This window comes from Haliotis rufescens, unplaced genomic scaffold (genome assembly GCF_023055435.1).
Source record: "Haliotis rufescens isolate VD_foot unplaced genomic scaffold, xgHalRufe1.0.p SCAF_19, whole genome shotgun sequence".
Classification (NCBI taxonomy): Eukaryota; Metazoa; Mollusca; class Gastropoda; order Lepetellida; family Haliotidae; genus Haliotis; species Haliotis rufescens.
In genome coordinates this window covers 2,726,205-2,749,578 of record NW_025963879.1, presented here as the reverse complement: position 1 = coordinate 2,749,578, position 23,374 = coordinate 2,726,205, and the positions used below count along the sequence as shown (strand labels likewise).

Below are 23,374 nucleotides of genomic sequence, written 5' to 3'. Positions count from 1 at the left end.
GTTTAGAATTGTTTTTTCCGTTTCCATGGCAATGAGTTTGACTTTGACTTGTTCATATTGGTCTGTACCCGACAGAGAAATACAAAATTCCAGATCCCCATGGAATTGTTTTGCTCAATCACACAAATAATGTCGTTAGACCGGAAATGCATTTAGGTTTTCTTGATTTATTGGTAATTCAAGATAGTTTATGTATATTTAGGTGTTTCTTTTAGAAAGGGTTTTGTTGCAAGATAAGTTTTAGGGACTCGGGGGGGGGGGGGGGGGGGGGGGGGGGAAGTGGTGAGGTTGCTTTCCTATTTCTACATTGATCTCTGTAGCCATACACTTAACAGTGGTCAAAATTAAGCATGAAAGTAAAGGGGTTACTAATGTATAAAAGTTAAGATTTATGGGGTCCCAAAATACCAATACCACAGCAACAAACCTCAAGGGTACCAAACCAGTCATAGATCAAACATTGCTTTATTTCAAATCGTGTAAGATAATTGCATGTGTAACTTGTAAGTTGCAAATACATGAATGGAAGGTAGCAGAAAAGTCTTCCTCATATCTGAAACAATTGGAACATATTTTAACTGTGTGTTGTTGGTTTCCCTTTCAGTCTGTCTGATGTTAATTGTCATATCTCCTTACAAGCGATGAAATAAAACAGCTGCAATTATGTTTACAGTTATCCAAGAGAACGTGAACGAGAGCCACTGGTGAGAGGTCCCCCTGTTGCTCGAGATCGATCACCAGTTAGAGACCCCTATGATGACCGATATAGAGACCCGTACAGAGAACCCAGAGACCCAGCAAGGCCACCACCACCACCAAGGTATGGATCCACAATTCATGTGTGATCAGCAAATGCTGCAGTTTACCTACCATAGAATTTCCGTTGCTGTGGCTTGGGAACATGTACGGTCAGTCCTTTGGAACAAATAGAAAAATGTAAATAGGATTCAGTAAGGCATAGATTATGTATGTCATCCAAATTTGAACACTGAGTTGCTGTGTCCCAACCGATGGCCCATTGTAATTAATTGGTTTGTGTTATTTTGCTGTTTTTCAGAGTTAAGTTCAGTGAACTAGATCACACCTAACAAACACAAATACTTCAGCGTTATTTGCTTTGGTAAAGAATAGTGATTTATCTGGGATTCCAAACAAGGTGTCCTTGACAGGCACTTTTGGGGAGAGAAAAAATCATTGTTTTTTACAAAATTGGTATAAGTTGTTTGATAGGCATTACTAAGAAGTTGTATGGTGTTGATTGCAACGTCTCCATGTGGACTGAAGATAAATTGTCATATCTTTAAAGTTTGTGATTTTTAAAATTCAGAATTCTACATGTTTAACTTTTCATTCATTACAATAATGCTTCTACCTCCATATTGTTCTTGCTATTAGAATTTAGTGAAAAAAAGTCCCCTTGACAAGACTATAACATTAAGGATAACTGTAATAACATGAATTGAGAAAAAAGTATTTCCAATTTGGGAATTTGTACTGACATCGCGACTGACATTTTCTGCAGACTTGGTGCCAAATATCAGTCTCTGAGCTGGTCCAGATTAATCCCTGCAAAAAAAGACACTGGCCTCACTCGTTCATACTTTATTTTTCTCCAAGTAATTAGTGAGTGAATATGGTTTTCGCCATTTTTAGCAATATTTCAGCAATATTGCAGTGGAAAGACACCAGAAATGGGCTTCTTCACACATTGGTCTTAGGAAAACTGGTTGTGAGATATAGTGTATGCTTAAACAGAGTAACAGCTGTCAATCTTTTCAGACTTTAAATTTTGTACTTTGCAATTGAGATCAACATGTTTTAAGTTTACAGTCGTGCCTCGTTTATACGGACACTTGCGTCATTTCACAATTCGTCCGTATAAAGGAATTTCCGTATAACTGAAACCAGCTTCTTACTGGAAGAGTTACTTCCCTTCAATTATGCAACTCATGACAGATGACAGAGCAAACAGATACATCCACTCAATCTTTATTCATACACGTTTCAAAAAGTCTGTCATGGAAGTTTGAACTGTCACCAATTGTCGATTTTCCTATGGTATGTCCAAATTCAGTGCCATAATGCTTACTGATGGTTTCTAAACTTGCTGACGGGTGTTTTTCTTTAAACAGACAAATTTAACTTTTTTCGCGTGCTGTAACTGCGTGTCGCTTACGTTTCGCTGGTTGACAGGCCATACTTACACAACTTTGACCTCTGACCTCCACAGACGCCATATTTATCGAAGGGGATTACATGTAAAATAAACAAGCTCGTCTCAAACGTAACTCAGTGTCACTGGGTTAATTGACTTCTCACGAATCAAAGGATTACCACCAGCGGAAGTGTATTGTCCGGATAAGTGAGACAATTTTGTGTGCATTTCAGTTTTTTGTGTATGAAAATGACTGTCCGGTTCCGGAAACTGAATTTCCGGATATACGGGTAAATTTATATAGTAATTATTTCGTTTTGAATGAAAATCGTCCGGGAACCGAGGTTTCTGGATATCTGAAGTCCGTATAAGCGGGGCATGACTGTATTACAATTCAGTGATGGTTTTTTTCCTTACTTATTTCAGTACAATGTAAAGACAGTTGACTATGTATTCCTGTAGTCACAAGTCAGTAGCAACATTTATTCAACTACTTGTTTCAGCCTTACAAATACGGATGTCATCATGCTGTTTATGTCCTGGAGTGCATACAATATTTACCACACTGTGAAAGTTCTTTGCTTTACAAATACATTGACAATATATTCATCATGGTCATCGGTTATTTAACCTCTAGCCTGCTGAATTATTTTCACACTACTTACCCCTGCCTGCTGGATTAATTTTAGCATAAGGCGCTCTAAAGAGGGTGGGTGATTTCAAACAGTCGGTGCCTCATTAAACAATGGCCAATTGAAGAAATATTTTGCACATATATTCCTGATAGAAAACTACACTGTACTACATAAAGATATCCCGATGTTTTCCATCATACCAAGGTTAAGACCAAATCGAACACAAAATTTGTAAATTTTCTTGAACTTAACTGAATTGCGTTATTATCCCCCGCCGCGCAAAAGCGCGAAGCGGGGGATATAGTATTCACGACCGTCCGTATGTCCGTCCCACCTGTTTGTTGCCGCGATATCTCAAGAACTAAACACTGGATTGTCTTCATATTTGGAACTATGGTGTATATACAGACTCCGCAGACACCAGTCGGTTTTGGTGACCTTGATCCCATTTTCAAGGTCACAGCAGACAAATCTGCTTTTAGAGTTGGAAAACGGTGTTGCCGCGATATCTCAAGAACTGAACACTGGATTGTCTTCATATTTGGAACTATGGTGTATATACAGACTCCGCAGACACCAGTCGGTTTTGGTGACCTTGATCCCATTTTCAAGGTCACAGCAGACAAATCTGCTTTTAGAGTTGGAAAACGGTGTTGCCGCGATATCTCATGAACTAAACACTGGATTGTCTTCATATTTGGAACTATGGTGTATATACAGACACCACAGACACCAGTCGGTTTTGGTGACCTTGACCCCATTTTCAAGGTCACAGCAGGCAAATCTGCTTTTGGAGTTAGAAAACGGTGTTGCCGCGATATCTCAAGAACTAAACACTGGATTGTCTTCATATTTGGAACTATAGTGTATATACAGACTCCGCAGACACCAGTCGGTTTTGGTGACCTTGATCCCATTTTCAAGGTCACAGCAGGCAAATCTGCTTTTAGAGTTGGAAAACGGTGTTGCTGCGATATCTCAAGAACTAAACCTCTCGATTGTCTTCATATTTGGAACTATGGTGTATATACAGACACCGCAGACACCAGTCGGTTTTGGTGACCTTGACCCCATTTTCAAGGTCACAGCAGGCAAATCTGCTTTTGGAGTTAGAAAACGGTGTTGCCGCGATATCTCAAGAACTAATATCTGGATTGTCTTCATATTTGGAACTATAGTGTATATACAGACACCGCATACACCTGTCAGATTTGGTAACCTTGACCCCATTTTCAAGGTCACAGCAGGCAAATCTGTTTTTGGAGTTGGAAAACGGTGTTGCCACAATATCTCAAGAACTAAACGCTGGATTGTCTTCATATTTGGTACTATGGTGTATATGGCGGGGGATATTTCGTCACTCTGTGACAAATACTTGTTGAAGGTGGTTTGCATTTCATGCTAGGAACCTTTTTATATCGTAACATTTGTGCAAATTGATTTCAATAATCATATCTCCGATATATTAATTTTAATAGAGTAAAAATTAGTTGTTGTTTTTTATCATTAAATAACAGCGAGATGGTAAATTATAAACCATTTCAGTAAATTTATTATCTAAATGTTAAACAGAAAAATAACTTAATTTTCGAGGTCATCATGTCGGCTGCAGAAATACGAACATTCGGGTTAATCTGACGCGTCATGTTATAAAATTTGCAGGAAACAATTAATGACTTATAAATATTCACTAATCCCAATTTCAAACGTTTTGGTTGAATATTTACGATATACAATAATAAAAACATGGTGCGCTTCACCCGACCTATGAATAACTTTTTGCTATTTCAATATCAACAAATATTACATTGCCTTTATAAATATGCCTAGGCGAAAGTTGACGATCTTCTAAATCGAAGGATGTTTTATTCATTATTTTCCAACTACTGTGACGAGAGAGAAAAAAGAAAAAAGTGCGTGAATTCTGACAGCACTATTTCAGTAAGTGCAAAGCTCACTGGATGTGATGTCACAGACAGGGGTAGTCTCCTGATAATTTTTAGTACCTAAACAATTACAGTAAATTTTGAAATATTTCGCCTATCACATACAACGTAAGTCAATACATAGTATCAGTAATCACAACTAGTATGAAATAAAAATGTGACTATTATTTAATCCGTTTGACCTTGCTTGCTCCCGTGACCCGGAAACGGTAGACAAATAAATCAACATGCCACATGCAAGTTTCTCGGTATCTTTTATTTGAACTTTTGTTGATATTTAAGAATCACCATTCAATGTTATGGTGAATAAAAAAGGACATGATTCATATTTCTGTGATGTGCACACTGATAAGTTTCACTATAATAAGTGTATCCCACGCAATATGTCTATGGATATCGTCGATCAGCAAGATCACCCTCTACAACAGGTGCACGAAAATGGGCTTGACAAAACCTGTTTCAATTGCAATAAAATGCAATATACATTTTTTCGGTGCTTGTTCCAAATTAGATTTGGGACAGTTTTCCTTTCATAATACATTCATAGATTCTAGCATGATTTTAGAACAATTTCACGAAGCATTTCTAAATTTATTCCCAAAATATGAAGACCGCCATGATTGCGTATTGATTATAGATTTGTAATTGTATAGTTATTTACAGCTGTTTACAGGTTTTTAAATTTTAATTTTTGATAAACTTTTGCATATTTTGCCTCGGTGTGTGAGATCCGGTACGTGCTTCCGGTTTCAGAACGATAGATAAAATTGCAAGGATCTTGATTGTTTTTCGTAATATGCATTATTTTTCTAATGAATTGTTTACCTATAATGTATATAAGTTCAGATTTTGCGTATCATAAAATATTATTAATTTTTCGCAGCATTTGTTGACTTTGTTCAACTAAACAAATCGTGAGTTAGGCCTAGCCTGCGTTGATCGGTTTGTCAACAACAGGTCAATGTCAGAAAGTTTATCAAACGAAATCATTTGCAAACTCGATAAAAATGAGTTTTTTTACAAAGATATATACATCCATGTTACTAATTATAGAAACTTAAGTCAGATGTAACTGAATGGTTATAATAGTGTTACGGGATCACGACGTATGTGGAGTTGTTTGTTTACCGCCGTTACCATGATCATACAAGTTCCATCCAATCGATGATGTTACGATTTAGATTTAATATTGAGCAAGCTAAGCATTAATGCATGTCATACGTAATTTAAATGTTACGCAAAGCCTTCTTGGTAAATAGATATGGCAAGTTTTATTTTGGGGTGTCATTTTGCTATTCGCCTCTCGAATTGGTTCGACATCAGATGCACGGGAAGTGACACCTCTGTCGACATTAGCGTGCAGAGCTTTAAGGAACTTGATTAACTTGCACTGCATGCATGTTGACATAAAAACCTAGTTGCACCAGACAAAACCAGGTTGCACCCTGCTCCCATAAATTTATCTGAAACCATAAAACCTCAGATGGCTGATGACTGTGTCATGATTTTTAATACAGTTAGTACAACCTGTTACAATACTTAATTGACAATTGTCATCAGTGGCAACCAATATATGATCCATAATTATGTAGTTGGGTAATCTATATATCATAACATGATACGATATACTTCCTCAGTGATAGGTGAAGCTATAGTACAGTACATAATCTTGAAGTACTCAAGGTTTTGATGACCGTCAAGCCAAAGAAAGTACTTCATGCTTGTTATTATTACTAAGAACATCATGGCGTTTTGCCTCAGGGCAACAATCATGCAGGCATACAAACATGCAGGGTCAGATCCTCCTTAAGCACATAATCCACACGGAATCATGGTCCTGGCATCCGTGATCAAGGGTCCACCATCAACTGTTCAGTTTGAGGTGTCATTAAGAAATGTTTTGGCAAACAGACATCTCACCTCAATGTAGAAAGTACCAGGTTTGACAACTCTTGATTGGCACAGTAGTTGACTGTTCTGCACCATGTATCACAGATGTCCCCAATTTCTCTTTGGGCAGGGAAGGATGTCTCAACAAAACTCTTGACAGATAGCCGAGCTCTTGTTAATATACGATGCATTTTAGACTGCTTCAAACACTCATCAATGCTTTTTCTTTCAAGCATTCAGATTGTCATTACAAGCTACAGTGGAGTGTTAACCCGATATTTCCCTTGTGTAGCGTTAAGTATTCTGATGGGTTGTTCGGCTGTTGTTGCTATTCGCTACAACTCAAAGCTCCAGTCCTCCGGGTGTCATGTATCATGTTAGAGTAAGGATGGGACAGATGATATGGGATTATTGAAGCGAGTACTCGCTGAGCATAGCCTAATCCAGATGGTTTCCAGCACTGGTTACCAATAATGCCTCTAACTGTGGGATAAGTGTTGCAAAATGTTGCAGTGAGGGATCAAGGAAAGATAATTCTGATTGGTAACCAAGAGCAGCAGGTACCCCAGATGTAGGATAGGCACGTTTTAGGTTCTGTGTTATATGATCGGAGTGAAGAAGGAATTTGCTATATGTTGTGTCAAGATAAGTATGCTAATATCATAAGTATACAAATTCATGTAGTATTGTTGTTTTAGTAATACAACACTGAGAGATGATTTTTCCTGTTTCAATATTTCTTATTTACGTTTCATTTGTTGCATGTGCAACCTTGCAGCCTTGCTATTGTATGTCTTCCATGCTTATTCATTGTCGGTCTTACCATGTTGCTGAACGACAGACGCCAACTTCAGGACTTAGCTCCCTTCCTTACACATACATATGGAACACATGTTTTTTAAACTGCATGTTACTCCAGCTAAAATGACTGAGTGACTCATGCATTGATAACTATATGACATTGAAAACATAAATCAGGACAACTATTTGAAGTGTTATTGTCGTCTGATCCTTACCCAACTGCGATTATTTAAGGAGTTAAGTGAATTCACTGTTAGCATGGTTTGAATATCACCTGATGTTTTCACCTTTTAATCCTTGTTGTGATTGACCATATGGTCAAGAAATATTACACAATGTCATTTTGAGCAAATAGATTTAAAAATGTGTCACCATATTCTGAAATAGAGACAAAAGCAATTATACTAATAAAGTTGCTAAACATACTAAATGGTTGCCGATCTGCAGGATCCATGTTGAAGTACCTGCCAATGTTGTCTTGTTCTGCTTGCAGAGAGGCTCGAGACCCTTATTATGATGACCCCTATAGACGACCGCCTCCACCAGACCCCTACTATGACAGATATAGAGATGACCCTTACAGGTGACTCACGATTCCTTCATGCTTAGTCAGCTTATCCTGCTTGCGTGTTACTTGCCCTTCTGTTGTTAGTCTTTGTTGTTGTGTAAGTATCATATTTATACGCAGTGTTGTTTATGTTGCTCATGACAGAAGGTAAGTATTCTCTACTGTCCATATACCAATGGGGATTCAGGGTTTGAACTGCTCCCCATCAACCTATGCTGAGGCGACTTAATGGATCGTGTGGTCAGACTTGCTGGTTGATTGTGTGTCATCATACCCGACGGCATTGTTACTAATGATATCAATCACTGGTTTGTGTGATCAAGACTCTTATATACAAGGGGGCAGTCGGGTAGCCTTCTGGTTAAAGCTTTCGCTCGTCATGCCGAAGACCCAGTTTCGATTCCCGACATGGGTACAATATGTGAAGCCCATTTCTGGTGTCCCCCACCGTAATATTGCTGGAATATTGCTAGAAGCGGTGTAAAACCAAACTCACTCACACTCACTCTCACTCACTCTTATGTACAGGCTGCCATGATAGTGCCGTCATATGGCTGGTAAATTACTGAGTATGGCATTCAACAACACTTAAGCAAACTACCAGCCATGAGGGTGTACAAATGACCCTGTCTTCTGTGTTGCTGCAATTTGCTTTACTGAGTCGCATCCTTATGGCGTATCTTAATTCTATGATTGTGGGTTCAAATCCCAGATTAGGCCTTATTATGATACTTGCGTCACTTTGGGCTTGCTTTGATATAAATGAAATACTGTTCAGTGCCATTGAATCCAACTCTCTCTTACATTTTTAGCTTTAATGTTAATTCCTGTGTAGTTTATTGCAACTTTGATAGCCTCTTGATAGCATATTTTGTGTAAGTATGTTTTTGTGTTGTCAAGTGGGAGTGAATGGATGTTGTTCATCTCTGCACCGGTCAGCAATATTTCAGCCATATCAATATTATCATGTCATCCTGTAAATGTTTAGTCTTGACCAGGCAGACCAGTGACTGAAAGCATGACCACTGAATGATCATATCTGGGGACCTCCCAATATTCTCACACAAAAAAACAATATTAAATGGTTGCAAGGCACTTCATTTGGTGTTTTGAATCAACTTGTCTTGCTTTCAAATCATCTTTTTGCTCACATTGATTTTGTTTCAGACGTGACCCATATGCTGCCGACCCTTACAGAGATCCATACCGAGACCCCTACTATGACCCTCCACCACAAAGGAAGCCACCGCCAGCACCGGCTGAGTGTGTTGTTGTTATCATGACCAACAAACTCCGGTAGGTTTGTGGTATGCTCCTTCATGCTGTGACCCCTGTTCTTGAAAATATCATGAACTCGTTTCTCAGACAAGTATTCACCTCCCTGTCTGAGGGCAATCAAAGGGAAACTTTTCTATAATTAATATTCCAGCTTGTGAAGTTATCAGTTGTCCCATGGCAAATATTGCTATAAGTTCAGATGGGACTATGGTAACAAATGATATTTAGGAGATAAACCTACTGTGTTTTGAAATTTGATGTAGTCCCACTGTTGAGAAGATATAAATAAGCACTTGGTTCCAAATTAAAATAAGAGGTATCTACTCTACAGTGGAACTACATCAAATTTCAAAACACAGTAGGTTTATTTCCATTATACCATGACGGCAAGAGCGCTTGGAAAACGGTGCTGTCTTGCAACACTTATCAACACAGGGTACAAAGGTCTGCAATCCTAGAACATTCCGAAAAGTGGTCACAGGTATAGCCTGGAAGGTAATTAAGGTACCGACGTTTACTACAATATCTGAAAAACTATTGGACCTACTCCAGTCAAAGTTGGTATGAGATTATTAAACAGTCATACATAACTGGATATTACATTTAAAGACAATCGGTGTATGAATAAAAAATCTGTCTATTTAGCTATCACTCTATTTCATCAACAACCAGACCTGTTCGTCACGGGTGGAACGAGCATTCATTGAAACAGCCATCTGCATAATGCTACCTCTGTGTCACAGGGCCATATGACACAGTTGAACCAATCAACTCAAATCGAAAGGGTGCACAGGAATCACGCACGTTGAGACGCCCAATGCTAACACTGTATTCGTGCGTGTGTGCGTGCGTGCGTGCGTGATTCCCATTTTTTAATGCTACCATAGTTTGCATTAAGTACTGTTCTTGCATGTGATTGGAGGAAGTTGAAGTCAATGTCACTGGTATCTAATGTTAATTGACTATAAAAGTCCAGTTTATGCAAGTCCAGTCAAAATCGCACTACAAAATCGATACCTGGTTCGTTAACTGTCGATTGCATGATTTGTAAAGCATGTGTACCACCAACTCGGTGTGAACAGATATTTTCTAAATCCTTTCATGTTCCTAATTAAGGTGCCTGTTTAATTTGATGCACATTGCAAAGTAAGACCTATATTATTACAATATAGATCTTGTGTATCGATCTGATCATCTTGACTGGGCACAGCCCTTTTTGTTGAAGCAAATGCAAGTGTTATGAGAGGTGGAATCTGATTGGTCAATATATACGCACGCACGCACGCACGCACGCACGCACACACATACATACATTATACATCTAGGCAGTTCATGGCTGAGATTGGAGGTCAAGGCCATTGAACCAGAACCAGAAATAACATTGTCATTAAAGTAGCTGGAGGCATGGGACTCTCTGTTTCAAAGTTGTACTGCATTGGAGATATGTGACATCTGCTGATGTGGTCAAGTCAAAATGGTTCCTCATACATGTTTCTGATGGGAAAGTTTTGGGGCATTCAAATAAGGAAATGATGAGGAAATGCCTGCTTCTGTTTTTGCATGTCATGCAAACACCTCTAGTTTACATCTTCTCTTGATAGAGATTTCAAAATATCTCTTTTGACGTAAATACTGCTATATATTTCAGTACATACTTAATTCTGATTTGTCATGTTTTATTACTTGTTTGTGCAGGGTTTTACAAAAATGTGCGTCTATTACTCACAAATATGTACAGCAGACGCAGGAAAATGTAGAGATTGCATCTCCCGTGGGACACAATAATGTTCATTGTACCTAACTATCATCAAGAAATGTAAAATTCCTGTAATTATTTACAGTACAGGACACTTCGGCATTTCATTACCTTACATTGCTCTCATATTTATTGTAAGGACCCTTGAAATTAGTGTTTGGGGGTGCTCTAGACCCCTAGTTTTGTAGGTCAAGCTGAATCCCTGATATATGTATACAAGAGTTAATGATTTGAATTAGTAATAAGAAATCTTTTGTAGGTACATTTGATACTAAGGCTTCTAAATTAAGCATAAAAGTGAAACGGTTATAGCCCTTATACGAAATGTTTAGGATTTGGGGATCCCTTTATTTAAATACTATAGGGGCAAACCTCAAGGACCCTGAGACCCCCTTTATTTCAAATAATATCTTTACAATAAGACAGTTTGAGTAACCTCCCTTACATTGACAACTTTATGTGGCTTCTTGCAGAACGTATGGTGAGACCATTGAACGCCAAGTGAAGATTTTGAACCTAATCACGGATCTGGTCGTGATCCCAGAGGACAGAACGCTGTCTCAACAGATCGAGGATATCTCTCATCGTGGAGGCTTGTTTGCCATTGTCATCAACAGTCAGAACGAGCTGCATCGCTCTCTCACCCTCAACATTCTGCATGGAAGTCCACAAGGTAAGAGTTTCCTCTGGGTGCCGGTTAGGAAGGTAGTGATTAGGATTTTTATTTGTGATAGTGTGTAACTTGTTGGAGTTCAGGGCAGAATAGCCCCCCAGTACTCAATACTTGTCTTATATGTTGATTAAATGGTACAATGTGTGGCTTGGCTCAGTGTTCATTCTAGGGCTCAGCATTGCAGCATTGTTGTGTCTATTTCAAATATATGGCAGGTGAATTATCAGGTACGGCAGTTTGGTGCGAAGTGTCAAAAACAATTAATTTCATATCTAAGACATAACATGTACCTGTAACAAACAGTAGTCTTCAGATTGGAAAGGAGCATTGTGCATGCGACCTGTGATGAAGCGAGCTCCATCCCATTCTGTGACACATACATTAAAAAATAGTCTTGCCGTTGTGAGCTTGGTTGTAAAGTGGATGTGCCAATCAACATGTGAAACAGTTTGGTTGTGTCTTTAAAATTTGGGTCAAGTTCCCTACTCGTTACAATCAACATATTAATAGTGGTGTCAAGAGTTTTACAATGATTTTTTTTAAACATTTTCCCTTTCTAAGTCAAGATTACTGTTAATTAATTTTCAAAAGTACATTAATACAAACGTAATGAATGTAAGTTAATACCTTTTTTTTAACAAAAAGGGGGAAAAATGCAAAATTGAATTTCCACATAGACTTATGGGAATTGAATTGCCACTTGGGCAAGAGGCCACCCTGACTGTTTACAGCACTTTTTAGTTCAAGCAAAATATTGAAATTTACAACCAATGTTACAGCAAGCATATTTTTGTCAATTCCAGTCTAATAGCAGACTTCCATTCATTATCCTGTGAGTCAGCAAGCTAAACAGGCCTAGCGGTATCAAAGGGCCTTGACTGACTGACTGTTCATTTGAAGAAAGTTTTTTTGTCTTTGTATCCTTGGCCTTTTTAGAAATAGCCCTACTTTTTGACTACCGATGGCTCCACAGGGCCCTGCTTTACGACACTAGAATGAACACTGATGGCTGTGAATGGATCACATGGCTATCAATTATTTTGCTTTCTGCATTATAAAACAAGACTCTGACTCATTTGTGGGGTCATCACTGTGCGGCAAGACATGCAGGTCAGATATAATTACAGTAAAAAAGACAACCGCCATGAGTATACTGATTCACATGTGTCCTTCATCAAGTATAAGAATAGCGAAAACATTTTGTTGAAAGAGTTTGTGTGTAATGGTGGTGGGATGTTTGTCACATTGTAGTTTTTGTCATATGCGGTAGCAGATTTCTTCTCATTTATCATGCTGACAGCTCACCATACTTTTTCATTAATTGAATGGAACATGAACTGTCATGAACTTTTGAAGCCACTGCTCTGAATTTAAAGAAATATAACATTTGAACATAATTGACAAAAATTTAACATTCAAACAGATATGGTGTGGGTAAATGCTCAGTGAATCAATGTAATCTCAACACACCTTTCAGTTGTATTCGACCTACATACTACCAGAATATACTAATAAAATATTAATATACAAATGAAAGCAAAACTGACACAAGCGCATGAACTTTTGTTAAATCAAATTTAAGAAGTGCAACAGTCATTCTGAAAAGAATGCAATGTTATGGACATAATTTAATGTACCAGTATTCTGAAAAATTGGATTCTTGATGTTAAATTGAAACTACTAATTCACCTTAAAACTTCTTTAAAAAGACTTTAACTACTTTTAAAAGCAAAATATAACAAACAAAATTGAGCATAAAATAGTGGCAAAGGTATGGGTCGTACTTTTTGCCTCAAGTTAACCTATTTTCCCCGCTGTATAACAATAAACGACAACATGAAGTCAACACAAATTATACGATTAACCATATGCAATTAAAGAACCAAAATGGTATATTTATATGCCTCTTTGAACCCCGACATCCAAGTCGTGCATTAAAACTTGATAAAACTCATCGGAAAGACCATATGCGATTTATGAACCAAAATGGTACAATAATGCGGCTCTTTCATTTGGATACTGACATCCAAGTCGGGCATTAAAAATGTCCCAATTTTCCAATGCAAAGCATTCACATTAATCCAAAGTGTTTGTGATAGTTTTTTCAATTCGCTTGCGTACATATAACACAAACAATACCAATTTAATGAAGATGACCAAAAATGACAATCAGAGACTAATGACTAATCCTTTCTTTAAAAATAAAACATGCTACAAATAATTTTAAGCATGTGGAAGTTAATGAAAATCAAGATTTCAAACAAAAACATGATTTTTCAAGATTTCAAACAAAACATGATTTCACGCGAACTCAAAGATAAACAAAAACTTTTAAAATTCCAAACAACCGTGGAAACATAATGATGTTCACATTTTGACAGCATATAAAGGTTGCTGATGATGCTGCAAACTGTTTTAACAGACTCCTGTTATGGTCAAGAGAATCCAGACAGCATGAAGATGTGTCATGGCTGCCATGGTACTTGTCATGAGGATGAAATACATGAGTGGTTTCTTTTGGAATATTATTTTAATGACAGCTCTTTGAATAACTACAATTGCTATATTAATCTTGGAAGTAATTGCATGTTTGTTATCATTTATGCTGTAACTTTTAACCTTCATTTGCCTTCTATGCACAACAGAACACAGGAATATGCCCGTTGAAGATGCTATGAGCCTTGTTGGCCGCAGTTTTGAGAAATATGTGCAGACGCTGAAGGAGAAAGCTGCTGGTGCGGCGGCCCCTGCTGCTGCTGCTGCTGCTGTTGTTGCCGCTCCTGTAGCAACACCTGCCGCTGGGGCACGGCCACCCCCATTCTTACCCCCTTCCAAAGAGGTGTCTTATTTGCTTAACCTTCTGGCTGACAATCGCCAGCTTACCTTGGAGGAGTTGGATAAGATTATCATGTACTTAAGAGATAGGAGGGACAAGATGATTGAGTCGGAGAGAAGACCAGTGGCAGGAGGAGATGGTGAGTTGGAGCATCCCTTTGCCAATAGACGTATGGGGGTACTTACAGCTTTTTAGAATTACTCTTTGTTCAACAACAATGTCTTTTTGTACCTGATTTTGTAAGTCACAATAAAATTTTAATCATCAGCACACCATGTTACTCTTTACAGTTCTATAAACAGTCAGGAGATAAAATATATTATTTCATCATCCTTGCTGTTAGAACATTGATTTGTCAGCACCTGGTGAATAGATGGTGAATGCTGGGCTGATGATGATCACTGAAGGATTTTAATAGTCAGCCGTGTTATTTGTGCATCATTGAATTATCTCAATCCATGGCTGTCCAGCTGGATTATCTTCCAACCTTTTGTCATCACTGTATAAGCAAAAAATGTCACAAAACAAAAGTGTCGGTCAGCAAGTAACATTTACTAAAGAGTAGACCTTGGTGTTTTAGTTGGGTACCGTGAACCTGCACCAAGCGCACAACTTCTTCAAGAAGATGGTCTGCTTCAGCAACAACAGCAACAAGAACTTCAGACCAAGATCCTCAGCATTCTCAATGGTAGTGGACAGCCGACTGCAGGAGGGTCAGTTGGAATTCCCCAAACCCACATGTCCAGCCATGGTCAACCTCCTCCTGTAGCCCCAGCCTCAGGCTCTGGCAGTGTTAACACAGCACTTATCAACTTTGACAACCCAAGTGTTCAGAAGGCTCTTGACAACCTGATCCAGAGTGGCCCCAATCTGTTGAGGAACATCAGTGCTGCCTCCAGTACCCAAAGCGCCCAGACAGCTTCAGGCCCTCATATGGCCAGGGACCTGTCTGGCCGACCTGGTCTCCTGAACACCCCTGGCATCCCTCGCCCGAGTTACACCCAACAGGGCATGGCCACAGCTCCCCCTGTTAGAGGAATGCCAGTTGCTCGTCCACGATACTAAGGTCACACCACAGCTTCTAAGAATATTCATAAGGTGCAGCCTTCACTGTATATCAACTCATGTCATTGTGTTTTATGTCAATTGAATCATGGTTAGTGTCTTGTCATTTTGTCACATTCAATCTTTATTTTGTCTTTTAATGAATCTGTTACGTTTCACATTCAGTATTTTAGCAGGAATGTGATAATATGACATGAATAGTCTGAAAGAGTACATGCTGTATCTGTTACACTTCAATAAAATAATAAGCTTTATCACTGTTCGTATTGTCCCTTTTTGTCTCTTGATCACACCTTGTTACACTTAGCATATCCCAACTATAACCTGTAATAAGGAATTTGGGGGAATCTGTCTGAATTTCATTATATGCTGAAGAGATGTATGGTTATGTTTATTGGGATGGGTTTGAGATTCTTGTCTATTTAGCACAGGGATATATCAAGCATTTGTCAAGCACCTATTTTGCGCCAAATCGGGAATCACTTTACAGCCCATGTTTCTGAGGCCTTAAACTAAATTCAGTGTAATGTTAAGTAAGTATGAAGTCTTTTTTTATCCTGTAAATTCAGTAAACTACAAATGAGCTTTTCAAAGCTAAAACAAAAATAGTTAGTATCATGTGAACCTTAATTTTTATGCTGACACGTTCTGTGGACCTCCAGTCTAGATAAATCCCTGTAGTAGTACTATCCAACAGGAAAATCACTCACCGACAACTAAAGACCTAAACATACAGCCACCTATTTGTGTGGCATCTAATGTGGTTGAAAGTGAAAATGGTTGCATTTCAAGAAAAGATCACCGTCATATAAGATTTGAGAAAGAACTAGCAGAATAGATTTCTACTAGCCATTTCTTTACTGCCTTCTGCCAAAGCCCCATTCTTTTAGAGATTGTTGCAGGAGAGTAAGTAATCCCTAATTACAAAATCTTTATTTTGAAATAAATGTTATCTCAGAAAAGTACTTGAATTTCATCTCCCCAAAGCTGTATGAACTTTGTGAAGAGTCCATGAATGAATAGGAATGATTAAAAAAACTGTCCAAGATTAGATGAGTCTAAAATCAGATTTGGTAAAATACAACCTGATGTAATTATGATCTGGGTACCAATGAACATCACAACAAAACATCATTAGAGGTTTTAAAAGGCCTTTGTCTGTAACCTCTTCATCAATGCACCTAAAATGTTTTTGTCAAAAATAATTACACCCACATCCAGTATGGCCAGTGAACAGATTACTATTTTGGAGTCAAATCTGAGGGCAAAATATTTTTCTCTATTTAATTTTTATTTTAGAAATGCACAAGTTTTTTTGTGGTTGGGTGATGGAGTGGCCATGCCATTCATGCGTTGCTTGTCATCCCCATTCAATGTGTGGAGACCATTCCTGGTGTCTTGACCACATATTGCTCGATTATTCCTAAAAGCGGTTTTAAACTATACTTACTCACTGTTGTGATCAGTGCCTTAGCCCTTTGATTCTCAATATCGTTTCAATTTGTTCTTCTTCAGGTCCATTGCTCAAATAATAATGTCAAATAATACTTTGGTAACTGTTAGACCTTCTATAAACATCAACTTACAACTATAACTAAAAGTCATCACCAAATTATGTTTAACACATGCTGCCTTCCTTTAAATTGAGCAACCTGCCTTGAAACTGATGGAAATAATTTTAGAAGCTGTGTTTGAACCCCAACTTGTGTACTTTTCATCAATGAAATGTCTAACTATTAACTTCAAAACTAACCCGAATGTTATGAATGAACCTATAAAAATGTGATGACTTTGACCATGACTCAATATATTACAACCTCCCCATTTAGTATTATGCAAGCAATGATAAACAGTAAGTTCGATGCCATGCAGAAAGCCCCAAACCAGGTGGCCAGGAGCCTCAAAAAAAGTTTCTATTCCCACATTTTCCTGCAACTAATCTGTTGAGGGGGTCTCTGCACACAATATCTGACCAGTACTGCAGTTGCAAATGAGTGCATAACTTTCATGCAGTAAAACATAAAGCTATTAAGAGAAAATTACATATTTCTATGAAAATGGTTATATGTGAGTATCAAAATATACAAATTGTGTTTCTGACACACGTTTATGCCAGGTGATCTGGATATACCCTAGCTTTTCTTTTGCATCGTTTTGTGATTCAAAGTAAAACAATCGAATAATAATCTTGATATTTCCTTTGAATTTCAAGTTTATGAAACAAAACAAAAGAAACCAAGAAGTATGACATTAAAACCGCCATATCAACCCACCAAAATTTAGATGGATTTATTTCCAGTTGTGTGCAATAAACTATAAAAATAGGATGGCTGATGTCCACCAAATATCCAACTTCCATGAAAACTGGATACAGTTTGAACAAAATGGCAATTTGCCCTTTGTATCTGATTGCCTTTGATGGGGAATACATGTTTTCCCTGCTGATATGAATGTCTTGTAGTCATTGGGAAAACAACACTATTTTGATAATGACAAAGAATTTACAATAGTAATAAACATTTCTCCAAAATTTCATGGTTAAATAGGATCAATTGTAAAGTAAACCAAAATAATTTATTGAGGACTTTTTCAGTTTCCACCTTAAAAAAAGACATGTATTACTTCGTCATATGTGAACAAGATATTTGACTACTATGAGTTAAGTATTTGACAGTATGCATGTATCCTCCTCAGTCCCGTGAGTCATGACATACATCCACATGCATTCACCACAGCCTGGTTTGGCTTCACATACCACACCGCCATGTGCACACCACCGACTCCTGCATGACATACCTCACCTGCGTGTACACCACAGCCTTGTGAGGCATGACTTACGATGGTGGTAGGTAACTTCTGAGCCAAACTAGAAATATCTAACCAAAAGACATCAATATCATCTACTTTTTCACATTGATAACTTTTTGGATGTCCTTCTCTTGGTTGTCCAAAACGTTCTCCGCAGCTGCAGTGCGTTACAATGGAAATGAATTCCATCAAGAACTTTCTGGATCAGCTTCAAACAGCTAGATCATCGCGGGACGTGCCTGTTGCCTTTTCGATCAGACGTCAGAGGCAACGAGCTGGTACTTTCATCATTGCCATATTTTCTGTGATAATGAAATGTACTCTCCCTCCTGGTAAATGCTACTAAACTAGCAAAGTTTGGCTCAGTCTTCACCATGGATTCTCAGGATCTCAAGCATCTCAAGGATCATTCCTTGAGTTGCTGACGTCACAGTCCTTCCAGAATTGGGGAGTCGTCTTTACGGCTTCTCCTGCCGCCCACCTTACGGTGACCAAGGTTGAGGCATCTTTTCCTGGGGCTGTGCTCAAATTTTCATGCATGGATAGCGTTTGGTGTTGAGCCTTTTTTCTGCAATTACTTGATCATGGCAATGCTTCTGAAATTTGTCTATTTTCCCAAGGTCACAGACACCTGCTTTTATTACTTATGATAGGTATTTGTCAAAAGTAATTACACCTTCAATTTGACCAAAATATATATATATATGCTCAATATTCCGATCAACAGAATCACATGCGTTGCAATGATATATGATTATATCAATTTAATGTAATTTTTACCAAGATATCGTAGATTGAAAATTACTGTAACGTGTGTGTCGCTTTTATTTACAAAAGTATGACTTAATAAAAATGTCGGCGGTTTTGGCACCAGTGCAAAATGTACAGGTCTTGTTAAGAATCGTACGACTGGCGATGTGGTCATGCAAATTTTTTGGAAAAATGATCAGCGACGACAATATGCAGGGGTTTACAGACATCGAGCCAAAACCTCCATTTGGGGAGAATTTTATATTAAACTTTAACCGTTAATTTTGCACGGGATTTCACATTGAAAGAATTAGTTCAGCTCCAACTGGTAAACGAAAGATACTACCAATTTTCAGTCATGCAAATGGAGCTGTAAAGTCGTTTGGAGAGAAATATGAAGTACAATGATTCCTCATGAATTGAATTATCGATCTTCGTCTGATTTAAAAAATAGTATGATTGCGTACTCCTCGAATAACTAACTACGAGGATTGCCTACCCATCATGTCGCGATCCTTGGAACTTAGAATTAGTTGATAAATGTAAAGGAATTTTGGGTCACGTGATCTTTAAATTCTATTAATGGCTAAATCGTAATAAACTCTTCAGATCCGATTAGTAAATAAACTGTGGAAACTGTTTTAATAAAATTTAATACTTTTATCGGTAAAATAAAAATCGGTAGCCAATGGAACAGAAATCCACGACCCCTCAACCGGAACATTCGATTCCACCGCGAATATGTATAAGTATTCTTTATCTAACTATATCATTTATCCATGACAAAAGCTTATGACATAAATACATGCATGTCCTATACCAATAGCATAAGTTTGCAAATTAGATATGCCAATTGTTAACCGGAAGTGGGACTTTTCTCGCCGGTGCACGTGAGCAGGTGTTTACCAGCAACATGGATACCTTTAATTTTGGAGACAATGTTTTAATAGATCAAAAGGGGAGTGCTATAGTGATATTGGGGCTGCCAAATGGATATTACAGGTTACAGGTTGATGATATTTAATTTGACTGTGATGAAGGCCGATTATCTAAAATGCCCTGTGACCAACGTTTCGTCTTTGAAACACAATCGTCGAGCACATCGAAGCAGACGACGAAAGCATAAGGCGATGCAGATGTGTCGCTGTTGAGGACGGCGTGATCCTAAAAAATGGGGAAAAGTATGAACCAAAGAGCCTCACGGGTTTTCGGAGCAGCATCGAAAGGTCACAAAAACGAAGGGGATACGGCTGTTCCTCGCGTCATCCTTAGAATTTTCAAGATCATGGGAGGTGTTAAAGGGGAGGCTAATCGAACAGAAGAAAGAAGGACGTGGCAGTTTACCAAGGAAAGACGACTGATTAGTGATGAAGAGTTCAAGTCCCTGTGACAGTCTAGATCCATTGGAAATAATAATCCATTAAGCATAATAAACTGTCTATAGCTCTACAACACAATCCATTTCGGGTTAAGGGGTTTCAATGATCACTACAAGATGTTGTGTTGTTTTGTTTCTTCTTTGGGGGTGGGGGACGGGACATCACCTTGCATGTTGATGGAGACAATCAAGAATAGGTTGAACTGTCCAAGAGAAAAAAATAGATCTGATGAGAATCCTCGTGATTGTCGCGACGTTAGGCCCAGAATGTTGTCTGATATTGCAACAGCAGCAGTTTATATTTAACATCTGCCGCGCCCATGAGTGTAATTCTTCCCCGGAGGCGGGAGAGGTAAGGGTTACTTTGTTTTTGACTGAAGGAGAGCCCCATTTTGGTTTCTCTTAAAAAAAAAAATGAGTCTGCGAAATGAAATGAGAGTGACATGTGGACATGTGTTCACCAATCGCCTGTCACATTCTGTCATTGATACATATAGGACGCCTTGCTACTTTTCTTCTGACGCATTCGTGACCAACTCGTGATATTCCGAGACAAGCCGAATAGCAACTCTCGTGGCCATTCTTGCAACTGGGTTCCGTCTTAAGCGCACACGGACACAGCTGAAAGAATTATCAACTCGTTGCGTAATCATTCACGTATATTTCCCCCATATATCAAAAATATTCACATAAAACACATCGGGACTTCGGTATTATACAGTATGATTGAACACATTTAACTGTATCTTAGATAAAATTTTGATGCAAGACATATGCAAAATCAAAAGTTATTCATGAGGGATTCTTTGACCGATGTACTTGAAGTCATACGCGCACTCTGATTGGTTTGTCGTATTTTCAAGCATAACATTCATCGATAGGGGGACGAGTCTTTTTGCAGGTTACGGAAAGGGGCGAGTGGTGACGAATGCTGGCAGCATGCGCAGATGCTCGTATCTGAGGACTTGAGTAGTCTGGTAAACAAGCTAAAGCAACGCTTGAATGATGCGATCTAATTAAGTTTGCTTACCCACAATCGCACTTGGTGACATTACAGTATTTCGAGGATTGTGCTAAGCGCAGTAACAAAAATACGTCGCATGCTTTGGTGAAACGAACAGAAGATCGATAAAAAAACTTGGTCAATGAAAATGGGAAAATTGCGATAAATCATCACTAAACATGATCTACCATTTTAATTATATTCCCGCTTCTGCTAGGCATTGTTGTCTATGCAGAGATTAATATTACCGTGTGTATTTATCTCATAAATTAAGCCGGAAATGGCAATTAGCTGTACATACATTTTCTCCTTGATCCACCGTTGAAAAAAAACAACCAATAATATGACTTGAAGATATATTGATGCAAGGAAAATGTATCTCAAGTTATTTTTTACCAGCAATGGTATATTCCAATAACGGGTTACTTTGGCTGCAGATTTATGAATTAGTAATATTAATTATTAATAATAACCATAAGCGTAGCACTTTGATATACAGCCGGAATATTTTTGAGTATGGAAGTTTTGAGGGTCACCGTTAAAGCCTTCCCGCGTTTTTGCTAATTCGATCGCGAAAAGATTATGTCAGCATGTAACAGTTAAACTTCAACAAATATGACTTTTAAAATGTCAAAATATGTCATTTGTGATATATGTTCACACATTCTCTGTCAACTAACGTTAGTTTCAAGGCGCCAATAGTTGTAATCTGATCGTCGTTGCTGTAAGTAACAGCTTGTTCGAGCTGAATGATAAATATAATTCATCGCGAGTGTGTTTTTTGTAATATGGGAAATAGCAACCTCGCCCCGTTAATTGGTATTTGTCTCGCCTTAATACCGATTAACTAAGACTCAGTTGGTATTTACCATTTTCAAAAGCACTCGTGATGAATCCTCTGTGTATGTATTATTGGTGTATGAGCAATGTTAACTGAAAGGAAATACGATATATGATTATCGATATGTGATATTTTATGAAACACTGTTCTTTTGCTGTCATTTCTGCATATTATGTGAAGTGCGTCGAAGAATATAAACGGAAGTGAAACATACGTTTAATAATCGCGATGTGTGTGAATTGCATTTGAATGACTAAATCACATTTTTCAATTTGTCTTGTAAATCCTTATCGTAACATATTGTATTCTAAACTCTAAACTAGCTTACTTGCTTCTAGAATAAGTTCTAAATTCGTAAATCTTGCAGCTGGTCATCTTCCCAAGCAGGTGATGTTCGTGAAAACTCTTCCACCACTGCTGTCTTATATAATCAAAAATGTGTATTTCATTGAGGAGAAAGGGTTGTAATTTCTCTTTGAGTTTATCAGGATTTAAGTGACAAAAAACGTGTGTAGATTTCTATTAAATTGTTCACAAGTAGTCACGAAAACAATGCAAAGACTAAAAGTTAAGCCATATCCAGATCATCAAGCGTGATACCAATGTATGTGTATTTTTTATCATTTTCATAAAAAAATAAACATTAGAATTTTCTCTTAATATTGCATATTTACTGAACTGCAAAAGAAACGTCACCATGGATAGATATATGAGAAACCTTATTTGTCCAAACACTGTAAACATACTTTGAGACATAATAAAAAGATGAAACTTGGCAAAACTGATCATCAAGGTTGAAATTAAAGTGTCAAATGTTCTTAAGTGAAACACAACACTAGTCTCTGAGAAATTGGCATCCCACGTCAGTATCTCGTGTGTCCGCCATCTGCATTGATGACTGTCGTGCAACGTCGATATATGGAATGGATGAGGCGGTTGATGAAGGCCATAGGCACTTGAGCCCAGACTCTGAGGAACGCCTGACGCAGTT

General features: G+C 38.0%; 1 protein-coding gene across 1 annotated transcript in view; it reads left to right on the top strand.

Annotated features, from left to right (window-relative positions):
- The window catches only part of LOC124120846 (nuclear receptor coactivator 5-like), a 29,613-nt gene extending 13,756 nt beyond the window's left edge, over positions 1-15,857 (top strand). Inside the window, exons 5-10 of the mRNA XM_046483730.2 lie at positions 674-820; positions 7,921-8,010; positions 9,163-9,291; positions 11,503-11,702; positions 14,348-14,677; positions 15,119-15,857. Of these exons, the coding sequence (XP_046339686.2) occupies positions 674-820; positions 7,921-8,010; positions 9,163-9,291; positions 11,503-11,702; positions 14,348-14,677; positions 15,119-15,603 (1,381 nt within the window). The 3' untranslated portion in view covers positions 15,604-15,857. The remainder of the gene's footprint in view (positions 1-673; positions 821-7,920; positions 8,011-9,162; positions 9,292-11,502; positions 11,703-14,347; positions 14,678-15,118) is intronic.
- Positions 15,858-23,374: the final 7,517 nt, after the last annotated feature.